Source organism: Drosophila navojoa, chromosome X (assembly GCF_054131105.1).
Source record: "Drosophila navojoa isolate 15081-1374.11 chromosome X, UAZ_NAV_1.0, whole genome shotgun sequence".
NCBI lineage: Eukaryota > Metazoa > Arthropoda > Insecta > Diptera > Drosophilidae > Drosophila > Drosophila navojoa.
The window spans coordinates 5220763-5235641 of NC_142895.1; the positions used below are offsets into that span (position 1 = coordinate 5220763).

The following is a 14879-nucleotide window of genomic DNA, read 5'->3' on the forward strand; positions in this document are numbered from 1 at the left end:
ACAGCATACAGCATACAGCATACAGCATACAGCATACAGCATACAGCATACAGCATACAGCATACAGCATACAGCATACAGCATACAGAATACAGCATAAAGCATATAGATATGCATTCCATATACATATATAAAGAATGAATGAGTTCATGGCCCACTAGTTTCGCCCAAGTGGCTCGCCTGCTAGCCTTATCAGCTGTAGTAGTTCGAAGTATATTGTGGTTTGGCAATAAGCAATAAGCCAATAAGTGGCTAATTAGGTAGATAAAGAGTCACGGCCGCTGGGGCGCATTAGGCTAAGGTCACACTTTTATTGCCTTATAAATTCCAGATAATCCAAACTATTTAAAGCATTGTTAACTAGTTATCGAGGTCGAGTCAGATTAAATGGGGCCACTAAAGGAAAGCCCAAGTAGCGAAAAAGATTTGTTAATCTCTTACTAGCCTATAATTGGTTGAGCGAAAGTATTTATTTCTGAATAGCACGCAAAAGCCCATTTCAAGTGGATAGTCACCAATCCGATGATTCATTATAGTGGCTACCAGATGGTAGTAGCAACCACTATATCTAATCGAGTATGATTCGTTGATTTTCCCTTTCTGTGAATCCATATTACATATGCATTGCAATTGATATGAAAAAGGGTTTCCATTGAAATTTGAGCTATTTATAGCATTTGTTTATGGGTTTGTAAACTGGTTACAGAAGGAGAATGCTGCAATTCCCGAAAGCCTTTAAACACTAATATATAGATTAACAGCGGGAATCACTGAACAATACAATCCTAGTAAAGACTTTATTTCCAGACATGCCGGATCAATGTAAGCAGTAAAGTATATAAAGACCCTAGGTAGTATTAGACACAAATAGACAGAAATCAAACATGATCAAAGCCAGCTTAGCCTTGCTGTGCCCCCCCTGTGCACTGATCCCGGCCATCAACGCCTCGGGTATATATGTGGAACAACAACATTTTCAGGTGGAGCCCATGGACTATCAACAGATCAGAAAGCTGCAATCGCTGAACCTAATGTTCACCGAATATTTTCAAAATGGAACAGTGAAGGACATGGATATGTTCAGCCCACGGCTGCTCAACAAGGACGATCTGCAGTGCATTGCCGACATGGGTCGATGGATGAACGACCTCAAGTCGGGTCGTCTCTGGTCCATGAAATGTATACATATATCAAATTATTACATTGACCTCAAAATAAATGTTCTTTCAATCAAAAGTGATCGATTCCGGGGGCTCTATACCATCGGGCATACTCTATTTGAATCTTCTGGACATGAGCAACTATGGTGAATGCATCAAGATCAATAAGGAAGTGAGCGGTGGTCATTTGATCAAGGGCAAATATTGCCTTACCGAGATACCCATAATGCAAATGCTGGGATCGACCGGGATTTGTCGACGCTATCCGATTCGCTCTACTACTCGCTGACTCGCGTTGGCTGGCCCATCGGCCTGTGTTGGTTGATATTTGCCTGCATGCAGGGCAAGGGCGGAATGGCCAACAGTTTCCTCTCCACGCCGCTGTGGCAGCCGCTGTCGAAGCTATCCTACTCGGCCTACATGGGGCACATGTTCATCGAAGAAATTTACTATTTATTACTAATTTAAGCGAAAATAAATGGATGTCTTTTAGGTAGTTTTAATGAACCTGTCAATTGAATATTTCACTCTCAAGTGGATCTACAAAGGCCTTGCAGCAGGCCTTCAAAGCCATTTGTAAGGCCCTCGATGCCAATTAACCATGAATCAGTTGCGATTAATCGATTATTGGATACTTAATGGCTCGTTTGATAAGGTGCGTGGCTACTACAATGAAGTGACGAATTCTCACGAAGTCTGAGTATTCCATATTATTTATGGCCTTATCTACAAAAAACTAACCGTCATGCTTATCACTAAAAGTAACAGCTGGCGTTAGCTCTTACAACTCTTTCCTAGGGTATGCGAGGAATATGTGAATCTATAGATGTATAAGTATATGTGAATATGTGATCTAAGTATGATCTATGAAGATCTTGCATGGGCTTGAAAGTCCATAACTGTTTGCTGATATATTCTTTATCTAAGGAACTAAGGACTATTTGATTATAATATTATTTGCAATATGGAGTACATCGAGTCCTAGCTATATTATCTCTGAGTTGGGTCCAGGTCCTTAAGCATTATTCTGCAGATCGCTAGAGAACCGAGTGATTCCTAAAAGTATACCGCCTTTAATTCAATAGCAATATCTCATCTGTGCCCTACAAAGGTATTCAACCTTTGAAATTCTCAAACTCAAAGATTGTTTGAACATGTTGACAAAAATAAACCAGATGGACGCCATTGCCGTTCGCACGCTTCTAATATAGAATTTTGTAAAATTCGAAACTGCCTGAGCTTTAATATAATATTTAATATTAATATTTCCAGCATGATTTTCAAATTGTATATAAAAAATATTCCATTCAAAGATCAACGAATGACTGACTAAACATAGGCCTTTGATCAGGGGTATACCGTTATACAATGTCGGTGAATTGGCAGAAATATATAAAAATGTACTGATGCTTAATGATTTGTATAAATTATTTATTTTATTATTTAATTTGCTCTTATACGGTATTTTACTTAAAACTTAATTTTTTCAGAACTGCGAACTAGTTCAAATTGACGGCAAAAATAAATTGTATAAATACTTAAATATCACAATTATAAATATCTTAAATAAATAATATACAAATATTTAAACTTAACTACTTCTATATATAAGAAGTAAAGGCCTAACTAATCGGAACTGTTTTCTGCTCGTTTACTGGAGCAGTCTCTATGATTGAAGGCTCCAGTTCAACATTCGCGATCTTTGGTTCCACCGCGGTTGCTGCTGGCTTCGGACTGGGACGTCGATTGGGCAGCAGCAACATCTCTAGGCCAGCAAATGGCGCCTCGAACAGAATGTACATGAAATAGGACATCAGAATCGTAAAGCCAAAGTCATGCCAGAAGCGGAGCATCTGAAATGATATAGAGATATGAATATATTTTATATAAGGTATGATAGCTTGATATACATATATGGTATACGTACCACTTGATAGTCGCTGAAGTAGCTGCTGGTGCGTGTGATGCTCAGATTGTGTATCTCAATGAATATATGCCAGATGTAGGCGGAGTAGGAGAGCTTCGACAGGGGCTGCCACAGCGGAGAGGAGAGGAAACTGTTGGCCAAGCCGCCATAGCCATATTTGCAGGCAAATACCAGCCAGGCCAGGGCCAAGGGCCAGGCGACGCGCGTGAGCGTCACATAGAACGCTTCGCTCACAATGGGCACACGAGTGAAATTCGCCTGATAGGGATAGAGGGCGAACATGCAGGTGAATATGAGCGCCAAGCAAATTAGCCAACCCAGCCAAACAGCTAGGCGACTCAGCTTAAATGCCTTGGTGCGATTCACATGCAGATAGTAGCCGAAGAGCAGGCCAATTAGCCAGGGCGAGGTGCGCGTGTGGGTTGTGAAATAGATCTTATCTATTCCAGCATTCAAGCTGGAGCTGCAAAGAGAAGAAATCATATCAAATATCTAGGCGAAATTTGTGAGAGCTGGCAACGCCCTAGCAAAGTGACAGCATGATCAGTTAGTTGACAGCTCTGCAATTGCACTATGGGAAGGGAAAAACTTAACTAGGTGGCAACCTTTTCTGCTTACAGCCTGTCAAGTGCTTTGCATTAAGATGAAAGTTCTACGGGTGAAAGCTCTACAATTCAATGACCTTGCAATACTGAGAGAAGATACTTGACTATGTGGCAACTCTGTCTGTTTACTATAGGGTAAATATTAATGTGAGAAATTGATATTTATATAAAGTTCTATCCAGATTTCAACTCATATCATGCAAATTGTATATTAGGAGCAAAAACGTGACTATGTGGCAACTCTTGGTGTCAGCTATCTGTTGGACATTTACATACATCTTCAAGCTTGAAGTATGTATATGTTGGTACGCCCCCTAAACCTATTCACCTATACCATTAAGCTAGGTGGCAACACTGGGCATGCTCTACATAGAAGCATTCAAATAAGCAATATACATAACGAATCATTTCACAGAAGGAGATATATTCTAGGTGGCAACGCCCTAGAGAGCTAACCCGTTAGGTGAGATACTTACAGGCTATATCCTTTGATAACCATCATGCTAAACAGACAAGCGACCATCAGCAGCATGAAGACAACAATTCCAGCTACCGCCTTCCTGCCCCACTTGTAGAGCCCAAACAGCATGATTGGCGCAATGATGTACAGCTGCATGTCAACGCTCAGATACCAGGAGTGAACCAAGCACTACGAAATGCAAAACTGAACGTTAGTCTTATATATATGATATGTAAACCATGATTTCCTACCATATGTTCGGTGGCATAGTTTTGAACGTAGAGCAGAGTCAGGAACCAGTTTTCTTTGCAGTTATTGCCTGCTAATTTTACGTAGCTGTTGTGCAATGGACCATTGCCCAGGATGGGTAGAATTCTCATATAGAAGATTATGGCCACGGCTAAGACGGGCGTGAGGCGTAGATAGCGATGCAAATACATCAATGGGACATTCAGCTTGCCCTTCGATCTATGAAATTGAAAATTGAGGTTAGGTTGAAAGTTCTCAAGTGACTTTGGGAAAATCAAATTTAGATAAGTCAAAGCAGATAGGAATAGATTGAATGAGTTGAGAATGTATTGAGATTAGATCTGGGCCAGCGTAGATGAGTTTAGCGTAAGTAAATTGAGGTTAGGTACAATGTAGATAAGTTGAAACTAAAAGAGGTTAAGTGAGATGTATTGAAGATACATAAGTCAATTACCTTTCCATGGCGCGCAGAGCAACCATAACCACCAGCATCCCGCTCAGAAAGAAGAAGGTATCCACAGAAAACAAGCCATGCATGATGAACACGCTGTATGGCGATTTATACCACTGCAGAAATTGATAAAGCAAACGCATAAGAATATCAATAGATTAATAAATCAATATATATGTATACTTTTTAGTGGAACCTACCGGAATGATATCGACCAGATTGATATTGGGCGCAAGAGCCTGAATCAGAGTATCATGGCCGTATACAACCCAAATGAGAGATAAGCAGCGTATGCCATGCAGACAATCGATGACATTTGGATTCGATTTGCTATCCACGATTCGGAAAAGTGAGCGTGAGTTTGCACGTGCCGAAAATATCTTGACCAAGGTGGGTAAGTGCTCTGGAGGAGTGCAAGAGGGACGTGAAATAGATTTCATGGACATTTTACTGCAGCTACTCACTCTGATCCTTGCACAGAAAGTAATCGCAGCAGGTGGCCAAGAGCATGGCCACTACGAAGACGCCAAAGAGAACGCTGAAAGAAGAAGAAGAAGAAGACACTTGGGGATAAGCAACAGTCGGACGTACTGCAGCAGAGATTTTGGCACTTACATGGTAAATATGGCTAGGCCATCGAGCGGTTCCGGCTCTGCAGTATCGCACTCGCCAGCATTGATCAACTGTTGTGCTATGTTCAGATTGAACAGTTGCTGGAAGAGCTGGCGCAGCAGCAGATCTATGTGATCCACCGTGCAGGAGGCGGGCAAGCAAATAGCTGTCTGAATGCCCGACGAAGTCAGCGCTCCGCCCATATCGCTTCCTGCCAACTTCGCCAAACAGTATTTGCCGCGCAGGCTCTGGCCCGTATTTGCCATGGGTTGGCTCACCCTAACGCACTCATCATAGTTGCCCAGATCCTTCAAATTGCCATGAAGTATGCCGGCAGGTAGTCGACCCCAAGAGTCAATCACTGCAGAGCAAGAGAGACGAGAGAATTGCAGTTCGAGCTGCCTTTGCTTCAATTTAACCTCACTTACTTCGCAGCGCCCAAAGGCTGCCATCTTTTAAGCCCTGGCTGAGCAGAGCGATTTCCGCCATACACTGCATATCCTGCTGGTTGGGCAACTCTGCGGCAGGCGATTGCACATCTCGGATCGTTATGTTGCCATAGTAGTCGATGAACTCAACCGCCAGGTGGCGCAACTGCAGCAATCGCTGATGGCCTTCAATATCCAACGACTCGCCGTTCGCCTGGCCCAAGGCAATGATCGCGCCGCACAGCACAAGAAAGTAAAACTGAATTCGCAACATTCTCGTTGACTATGGCTGGTGTCTCTAATCGCATGGCTATCCGCTGGCCTCCCTTTTATACCAAGCTGATAAACACTGCCGATCTGCCTTAAATTATTCGTCTGAACTTAATCAATAATTGACCGTCGATTAGACCACAGCGACAGACACCGCGGTGGATCACGAATCGTTCGCCCGCCTTCATACCGACTACCTATTTTTTAGTAAACTCACTCAGATAACGAGCGTGTGTACTGCCCGAGCAACGGGTGTTCTCTTAGTCAGAACAGTGGCAGTTGAGTTCTCCATGGGCTTACCCTATTTAATATATATTTGATGCAATACTCATTATATTGCAGATATAAAGTGTGTGCTAGTGATTCTTAAAGGCCCAGTAAAACAATATCTTTATGATATAAACTCAGTTACTAATTGGAAGGGGGATTGCCATACATACGGCAATAAAGGTATTTCAGTAGGCAAACTGATCTGATCATTCTACATGTACATATTTCAGCTTTGCTTTTATTTAAAGGAGTTGAACAACTTCAACCAGTTGATTAATTTCTAACTAATTGATAGATTGGCGGGTTGACTGACTAACTCATTGATGTCCAACTCACTGTCAATCTGCCTACCTAAATGATTGACTGACAAATTTATTCACTGATTGATTTTGGCCCATTTAGCCGCCAGATCAACTGATAGATTGACTCATTTGCTGTCTTACAAAATGGCTGATTGACTATCAAATTAATTAAATGTTGATTGATTGATGATTTATTTACATAACAAAATAACGAAACTGCAGAAAAAGTTGAATAAAACTTATTTTCATGACTATTTACTTTCAAAGGGAATAAGTTTTGGGATCGAAGTCCATTCGTTCACGTTCGGTCGATTAAGATCTCGATTATAAAGTCTCGTCTAGCTCTTATCTAATCCAATGTTCTGGGTGTGAACAAAAATATACAAAATGTTGCCCAAAACATGTCTCGTGAAATAAAAACAATAAAAGTATGACCTAACCTAACTATAATGAGTCCATTAAACAAATGAAGTAGGAGTTAGTTTAGGGTGCAGCAGCACCTTGCTGCACTCAATCTAATCGAATCAAATTTATTAGTTCCGATGAAAGCTGGAACTGTAAAAGAATAGCAATATTTCCAACTAATCCGTAAATAATATATTACTTTTGGATGGTGAGTCACATGTGGTTGTATGTCTCTGAGATATGTATGCATAAAATATGGCATCTAACGATCAGGGCTTATACAATCTTATCATGTCTCCCTCTTTCGACCCCTCTTATATCAGTCTCAGCGAGGCCAACAAGAAAACGTGTGATTGGTTTTTGAGAATAATATAAAGCACATATCTAAATTATTAAACAACCATAATAAAAGAATTTTAATAAGATTACATGAATTATTGAACAGTGGCTGCTACCTTTGGACTTTTAAGTACACATTCGAGTAATTATCGTAACGATGCTGATGTTATTTCATTAAACGAATGACTAGCATGTGTATATTTGTTTTGTATAGATTTAAAAAAAAAAAAACAGCTTCTTAAATTATTGCGCCAAATTTGATTGCGATCAATGTGAGTAATCGATAAATCTGAATTATAATTCAACTGCGATATATTGAGTTCAACAATTTGAAATGCGCGCCAATTATTTTATTCTTTATTTCGTAGAACACGCTAGAAAAATGTACATTAACAAAAAAAATAAGATAGTGAAACGCCAAAAACTAAAATGTCAGAAATAAATAAATAAATAAATAAAGCATTTAGGGGTGTTTTTAGGTAACAAGTGCAATAATATATTGGTCAGTTCTGACGTCATCGCATAAAGGCAGTTTTGTTTACCAACACTCTGCAAAATGTTCACCAAACTCATTTTTAAAATTAAATAAGCTCATATAAAAAATATTTACACTCCAATTACTCGCTTTGATAAATATTTTAATATTTTCACACAAATTACTTGTAATGCAGCCCTGACTGGTTTGCCATTCACATGTTCGAGCACCGTGCATCTCTGTATGTATGCGACTATGAAGAAGAATATGAGAGCTGACAGCTGTCAACTCGCTTTTCCTTTCTTTCCGGTCTCTGCTCCATAGAAGACGCAAAGTACGTGAAATTTATAAAACGAAATCTGCCAAATAATTGCGAATCCGCAAAAGTGTTTAATTAAATGAAAATGAATTGAAAGCAATGTTAAACGCAACGGCCGCCAATATACGTGTTGTGTGCATAACTATTGCAGATTGCCAATTATTTGACAACAAGAATAGCATAAACAACAACAACAATAATAACAGAAATTCTAATATGTTTATATTTTTTTTATCTTTTTGTTTTCGTTGTGTGCAGCATGTTCATGCCAAAGGCTCATCGTGTCGCCATTTATGAGTACCTCTTCAAGGAGGGCGTCATTGTGGCCAAAAAGGATTTCCATGCACAGAAGCATCCTGAACTGGAATCAATTCCCAACTTGCATGTGATCAAGGCATTGCAATCACTGCATTCTCGTGGATTGGTCAAGGAACAGTTCGCCTGGAGGCATTACTATTGGTATCTGACCAACGAGGGCATTGAGGAGCTGCGCACCTATCTGCACTTGCCACCCGAAATTGTGCCCTCCACACTGAAGAGGCCGACGCGCTCCGAGCCGTTGCGTCCTCGTCCCGCTGCCGGCGGACCACGCGGCCCAGCCGATGCCTCCAAAACAGGCGAGGATCGTTCAGCCTACAGACGCGCCCCTGGTGGCAGCGGCGTCGACAAGAAGGGAGACGTTGGACCCGGCGCCGGTGAGGTTGAGTTCCGCGGCGGCTTCGGACGTGGCTCGCGCAACTAAGACGGTCACTTTTTTTTCTATTCAAATAAGTTTAAAGTGAATTCCAATAACATCAAGAAATGGAAAACAATATATATTGTGTGTATGTTTTGTATTATGAGGCAGAAACAAATTGCAGCAATGCAAAATGACTAAAATAATTATAAAGCAAGCGCAAAGTGAAACTAGAAATCTGTCTAACTCGTCTTTTTTTTTTCCGTGCCGTTTACGCGCGCTTTTGAGCTGCGCATCGCTTCCTACTACAGTGGTCGCTCGCTAAAGGCGTTGCCCGAGGCTCTTGAATTGTTGGCTTGAAGAGCGCATTAGCAAATGTTCTGTTACCAAGAGATCTTGTGTATATGCAACTGAATTCATTATAGCCATGTGCGTTTGTAGAGCAAAGGCCAGTTGGCAGAAAATTTTATGTATGCATATGTATGTATGTATATGGAACAGTTTAATTATGGAATGCCTATGCCTTGAAATACTACATATTTGTCTCTGAGTTGAAGATATATTCCAAGAATATATTAAATCTGTAGTTATGTAAAGTAAAACAAGCTTTTCGAGGTATTGTCCACAGGTCTGAGACTATGACTTTTCACTAGGCAAAATAGAGAAAGCAATACTCACTAATATATGGTTAGTATACAGGAGTTTGGCTTAAAGGGAAACGTCTTCGTGTAGAAGCAACGTTTACTAAATCAGGGCTTTGTGTGAAGCACAGTAAGAGCTCACTAAAGTATATGATTATAAGCACTACGAAAGATATATGAAATATTGACCCATATTAGGACTAGTTGCTTACAGCAAATATGACTTAAGCGAATGGTTACAGCATGCAGTAAAGCTTAATTTGAGTTGACATAGTCGATGAGATAGAGAGATCTGGAACTAAGCAAACGAAAGAAATATGAAGAAGTCACAAGATCTCAGTATTAGTTACTTAAATGAATGCCGAAATCATACAGAAAAGCTTGCCTTGAGTAAGCAGAGAGAACTCGAAGTAATCACATATGATATTCCTTCATCTCTTCATCAGTCATAATTCATTTCTAATTCTATTTTAAAGAGCCAAGCATGGTAGCTTTGGCATAGAGAAATAGCCCTGAGACAGAGAACAATTCTTGGTTTATATAAATGGAATTTTTAATTCATCTATAAAAATAGCTTTCTTTGAACTGTATTCCATAAACAGGGAAAGGCCATCTACACTTTATTATCGCATCTCCGATTTAGTTTCATTTCTATTCTAGATGCCTCAGCTTTAATTTCAGCTTTGCATGACAACAGCAAAACATCTTGATGCCTACTGAAAGCCAATTACTCCATGGGAAATGGATGTCAAAGAGAAATAAACAAATGTTTGCATTAAACAATATGAAATGAAGCTCGAAACCCTATCCAAATATTTGTAAGATGAGCTGAGAGAAAACGCTGAATACGCACGAGATCAGCTGGATGAACAGATAAGAATTTAAAGTGGAATTCGCTATGGGAATTATCTAAATGCATTGGACAGTTTGCATTAGAGTTAAGGATGGCTTAATTTGCCACAAAAACTAAATATATATTCAAACATGTTTCGTAATTTACAATAAAAACTAATTATATATATTTTATTTATATACAAAATGTTTTCAATCGTTTTTTCATGTTTGTTGTTAAATGTACACTTAAAATTGTATTATTATTTAATTGGGTTTTCTCTTCTTGCGCTATCGACGCTTTATGACGATTTTCCCCTTAGCCAGATGCGACATGTTGATCTTGAATTTGCTCTCATTCGATCGCTTCACCCAGATCTAAAAGGAAGAGAAAGAGAAGGAGAGATTAGCATGTGGATATATAATATTGTGTTATAAGATGAGGTATGAGAACTTGGGATTTGACTATTCATATAAATAGAAGCTATATATACAGTTTGTTGTATACAGCATGTATGCCAAAGGATTTGAATGGACTTTGGCTAATAGGTAGATCTATTTATATGCCTATAGATCATCAATTTTGTTGTACTCACCACATCGTTGCTAATGGCCGTAATGGTTGCTGCAAACTTGTTCGTATCCTTGCCCTCAACGTAGATCTGTTGGCCGCGACAGAACCAGCGACGTTCGTAGAGCAACTTGTTGTCCTCGATGCGCGTCTCCACATAGCTGTTCGCATCCGAGAGCAGGCCGTGCGACGATTGCTGCTGCTGTTGTTGGTGCTGCTGCTGTTGATGTTGTTGCTGTTGTTGCTGCTGTTGCTGGGTGTTTGTGTAGGAGCCCATGCCGTTCTGCTGCAGCGGCATCGGTTTGCCACGCTGTATCATCTTTAAATCGGACTCGATTTCCTTATCGTCCAGTTGATAGACCAGCAGTTGACCCGTCGCCGGTTTACGACGCTTCTCAATCACCGGCAGCGGTTCATTGGGTCGCCGTCGCAGCTTGCGTGTGACTGTTGTCTTAATTTCCATAGAATCATTGGTTAGCTCTAAGCTATATCTCTCATTCTCAATCTGGCGCTTTCGATCCTCAAAGTCAGCTATCAGATTATCCTTGAGATCCATCATTTTCTCATCGTATTCCTTCTGTGCTGCATTCTTCTCCAGTATATAGTCACGATCAACGCACTCACGCATGTAATCCTTGTAGATCTCATTGAGACGTCGGCGTTCCTTTAGCTGATTATCTAACTTACGCAAACGCTTTAAATACTCGGGATGTATATGTTGATTCAGGTCGTCCAGTTGCTTGTGCAGATTGATCAGCTTATGTTGATACATCCTGTAAAAGAAGGAGAGATTAGTCAAGATTTCAAAGTACAAGCTTAAACAGTACAATCTGGACTCTCGCAAACATCACTGACTCATAAATAAACTATATATTCAATTACGAATTATTGAAATCTTCTTCTACTAAAAATCATAAGTATAATTCACGTACTGTTCCTTCAGCTCACTATTGCTGCCAATGTTGTTGTTGTTGCTGTTCATGAAGTTATTGTTGTTGTTGCTGCTATTGTTGTTGTTGTTGCTGCTGCCATTGTTGCTGTTGTTGTTGTTGGAGGACGAATTCCCATTGGTGCCGCCATAGCGATGAGGACTGCGAAACTCAGTTTCGCTTGCATCGTCCGTATCTGCAATTGTGAAGCGTTTCATGATTAACTGTCAACTGCGTTCGTTTTGCATTTGCTTTACGTTTTTTATGCATTTTCTCGTTACTATTAGTTTTGCTTACCTTCTTCGCTGCGTTCATCGCCAATCGACTCGTCGTCGTAATTGTCGCCCGAGTATAGCGTATAGTAGGCATTCATTGTGAAAAACGTTACTTTGGCTAGTAGCTAGTTAGATGCGTTTATATGCTTAATGTTTTTATTCAATTTATTACAATTGTTTATATTTCGTCTCGCTTTTAACTTGCAGACACATACACACACGGTCGTTGGCAAACTACCAGTGCTGTAAAATTCGCGAGTTTTATTGCTTTGGCCACTCTATTATGTCTTAATCGATACTTGCGTGCTATGCAACACTAATACTTTGGTCATCATGATGCCGTGTATTTCTAAGCTTTGGCGGTAAATTTGAAATTTGTTTCAGATAACCTAAAATAATATATTGAATACTATGTACAAAAATAGAAAAAAAGGAATGAAATTAAATAGAAGTGAAACATTTCAAGCCAATAGAAGATACATTCGCTTATGAAAATGTAAACAAATATTTATATTCAAGAACTTTCTGCGTAATATACTAAATTGTATGATTCATAGTTGTATCTATATCATTATGAATGGATATACTATGTATTATCATAGTGGTTTGATGTGGGCTATGCTACCCACGTTTTAAAAAGCGCCCACAATTTTATGCATATATAGTTTTATGTTTTCTACTATATCAAAAAGTTTTCAAAGAATGTTTCAAAGTTTATGACAACGCACAAATATGCCAACAACAACAAGCAACAATTATATACATATGTAAATCTATATGTATATACTTAAAAATATATATTATTAGTCTCGAGACACTTTTAGTTTCGGCATTTCGAGCGCTGTCGTCAAGCGTTCACGCCCACGCACAAAGATCTACATATTTGCCTGAGTTGAGTAATTGGCGTATTATACATCAGCTAAATATTCCATGCTAAATCATCGCTGGTGAATTTTGATTGATTTCCATGACATATGCAACACTTATATACACAAATATGTATATATACATATGCCAGCTACAGTAAAAGCTCGAATATTAAATTGAAACAAATTTTTAATTATTTTATCGCTCAGAATATATTAAGAATACATGTAGGTATGTATAAAAAAAAATTAGTGATATTTCCTTTCATGAGTGTTCGTCTAAGAGAGTAGTCACCGTACATGAGCATCTTCATAAATCTATAGAAGCGAAAATGTGTAGCTAAGGCCGATGATGAACATTCTCGACGTATGCGAATGGGAAAATTTTTTGTGTTTTTCTTCATTTCAACGCTTAGTCGCATATTGCAAATGCACACACAATATATGCGTATATACACATATACATATGCATATATAATCTTAGCAGATTTTGGGATCGAGATCTTTGTCGACTTCAAGGTCGCGAATTTCGATGAAAATGAGTTTATTGTTTGGACAGAGGTATTAACGTCCATGTGGGCGCTACCAAGATGATTGTTATTTTATTTTTGTAATTCATGATTGAATTTATTTTATTATCTACGTATATATGTATATTTTGCGTATTTTTATGTCGTGACAACTGCTGAAATACGTTTTTTAATTAATATTCACATTTAAGTTGCTAGGGCCGTTGACTGCTGTATAGCGTTGCCAGACCGTAAAAGGATATCGCTCGTAATGCTGCTGCTGCTGATGCAGTCGCCGCTTCAATAACATCGATTACTCATCGCGCTTCCCATTTGTTTACAAACAAATCGAAATTAATGTCGCCAACGTTGCCGCCCACGTGCTCACACTCTCATATACATACATATACACTCGCACACACTCAAATATTTCTAGAACAGTTTGCTATAGTTACAAAGTGGCTTGAAAATGTGCCGTTCTCTGCCCTAAAACGGACAAAGCGTCCATTAAGCTTTAAACCAGTTAGCATTGCCGTTACCGGTTACACTTCCACCACCCCCACAATATATGATCAATGTGCAAAATGGGAAAACAAACTAACCAATCAGCGACTGCAGTCTCATAACTGTGTTATTGTCTATTTTTAGCACCGTGCAGTAATTTTTAGTACATTTATTTTTGAATGCATATTCAATGTTCATACCAAGCGAATTACACAAAATAACCAAAAATTATAAAATAAACAAATTTGTAATTAACTTTGATACTGATTATATACCAAATATAAATATTTATAAATGGAGACACATAGTATGTATGTATATACATACATACATACAAATGTACGTACATATGCATAGTCGTAAATGCATTTAAAGATTGAACACAACATAAAAAGTCCTGTCTGCTCTAGCACTTTTCCTAATAAGATTTTGAATTGCGCTATACGACTGCTGCATACCCTTCTCAAAAGTAGTTTGATAAACAATCGGTTTTCATATTTCCGCTGAAATATATGTAAATAATGAATTATGTATAAAAATGAACATTTAATATTCATGTTAGGATCTTTTTCTATAATTTACAATATATTGCTATGCATTTGATAGGGCGTTGCCGAATATATGTATATACGTCGATGGCCCTCGTAGCTAGCACGTTTAATAATTTTTAGATTTATATTTTTTATATATTATCTAATAAATAAATAATAATAAAAAGGGACTTTGGGGTAGGGCGTTCGAGAGAGTTCAACTTCATAATGCTTTGTATAACACTCGCACTACACTCGCACTCACCACAAACCCA

The 14879-nt window shown here is 38.9% G+C and overlaps 5 protein-coding genes across 6 annotated transcripts in view; 3 read left to right on the top strand and 2 right to left on the bottom strand.

The window, feature by feature from the left end:
* LOC115565071 (solute carrier family 7 member 14) overlaps window positions 1-14879 on the top strand; it is a 91189-nt gene that overhangs the window by 36501 nt on the left and 39809 nt on the right. The window lies entirely within an intron of this gene.
* Window positions 867-1449, top strand: LOC115564218 (uncharacterized). The gene is made up of 2 exons (XM_030388270.2): window positions 867-1179; window positions 1238-1449. Exons 1-2 carry the CDS (start codon window positions 885-887, stop codon window positions 1447-1449), a joined length of 507 nt encoding a protein of 168 aa, XP_030244130.1. The 5' UTR covers window positions 867-884.
* On the bottom strand, window positions 2696-6209 carry LOC108656622 (nose resistant to fluoxetine protein 6). The gene is made up of 9 exons (XM_018108823.3): window positions 5893-6209; window positions 5468-5825; window positions 5317-5390; window positions 5053-5255; window positions 4856-4968; window positions 4404-4620; window positions 4169-4341; window positions 3088-3550; window positions 2696-3013 (listed from the first exon to the last, which is right to left on the bottom strand). The coding sequence occupies exons 1-9, from the start codon at window positions 6164-6166 to the stop codon at window positions 2783-2785; spliced, it is 2106 nt and encodes a 701-aa protein (XP_017964312.1). The 5' UTR covers window positions 6167-6209; the 3' UTR covers window positions 2696-2782.
* Window positions 8130-9185, top strand: RpS10b (Ribosomal protein S10b). Its single transcript, XM_018108840.3, has 2 exons — window positions 8130-8287; window positions 8531-9185. The coding sequence occupies exon 2, from the start codon at window positions 8532-8534 to the stop codon at window positions 9012-9014; it is 483 nt and encodes a 160-aa protein (XP_017964329.1). The 5' UTR covers window positions 8130-8287; window position 8531; the 3' UTR covers window positions 9015-9185.
* On the bottom strand, window positions 10585-12449 carry LOC108656629 (sin3 histone deacetylase corepressor complex component SDS3). Its single transcript, XM_018108831.2, has 4 exons — window positions 12218-12449; window positions 11924-12116; window positions 11017-11764; window positions 10585-10798 (listed from the first exon to the last, which is right to left on the bottom strand). The coding sequence occupies exons 1-4, from the start codon at window positions 12291-12293 to the stop codon at window positions 10712-10714; spliced, it is 1104 nt and encodes a 367-aa protein (XP_017964320.1). The 5' UTR covers window positions 12294-12449; the 3' UTR covers window positions 10585-10711.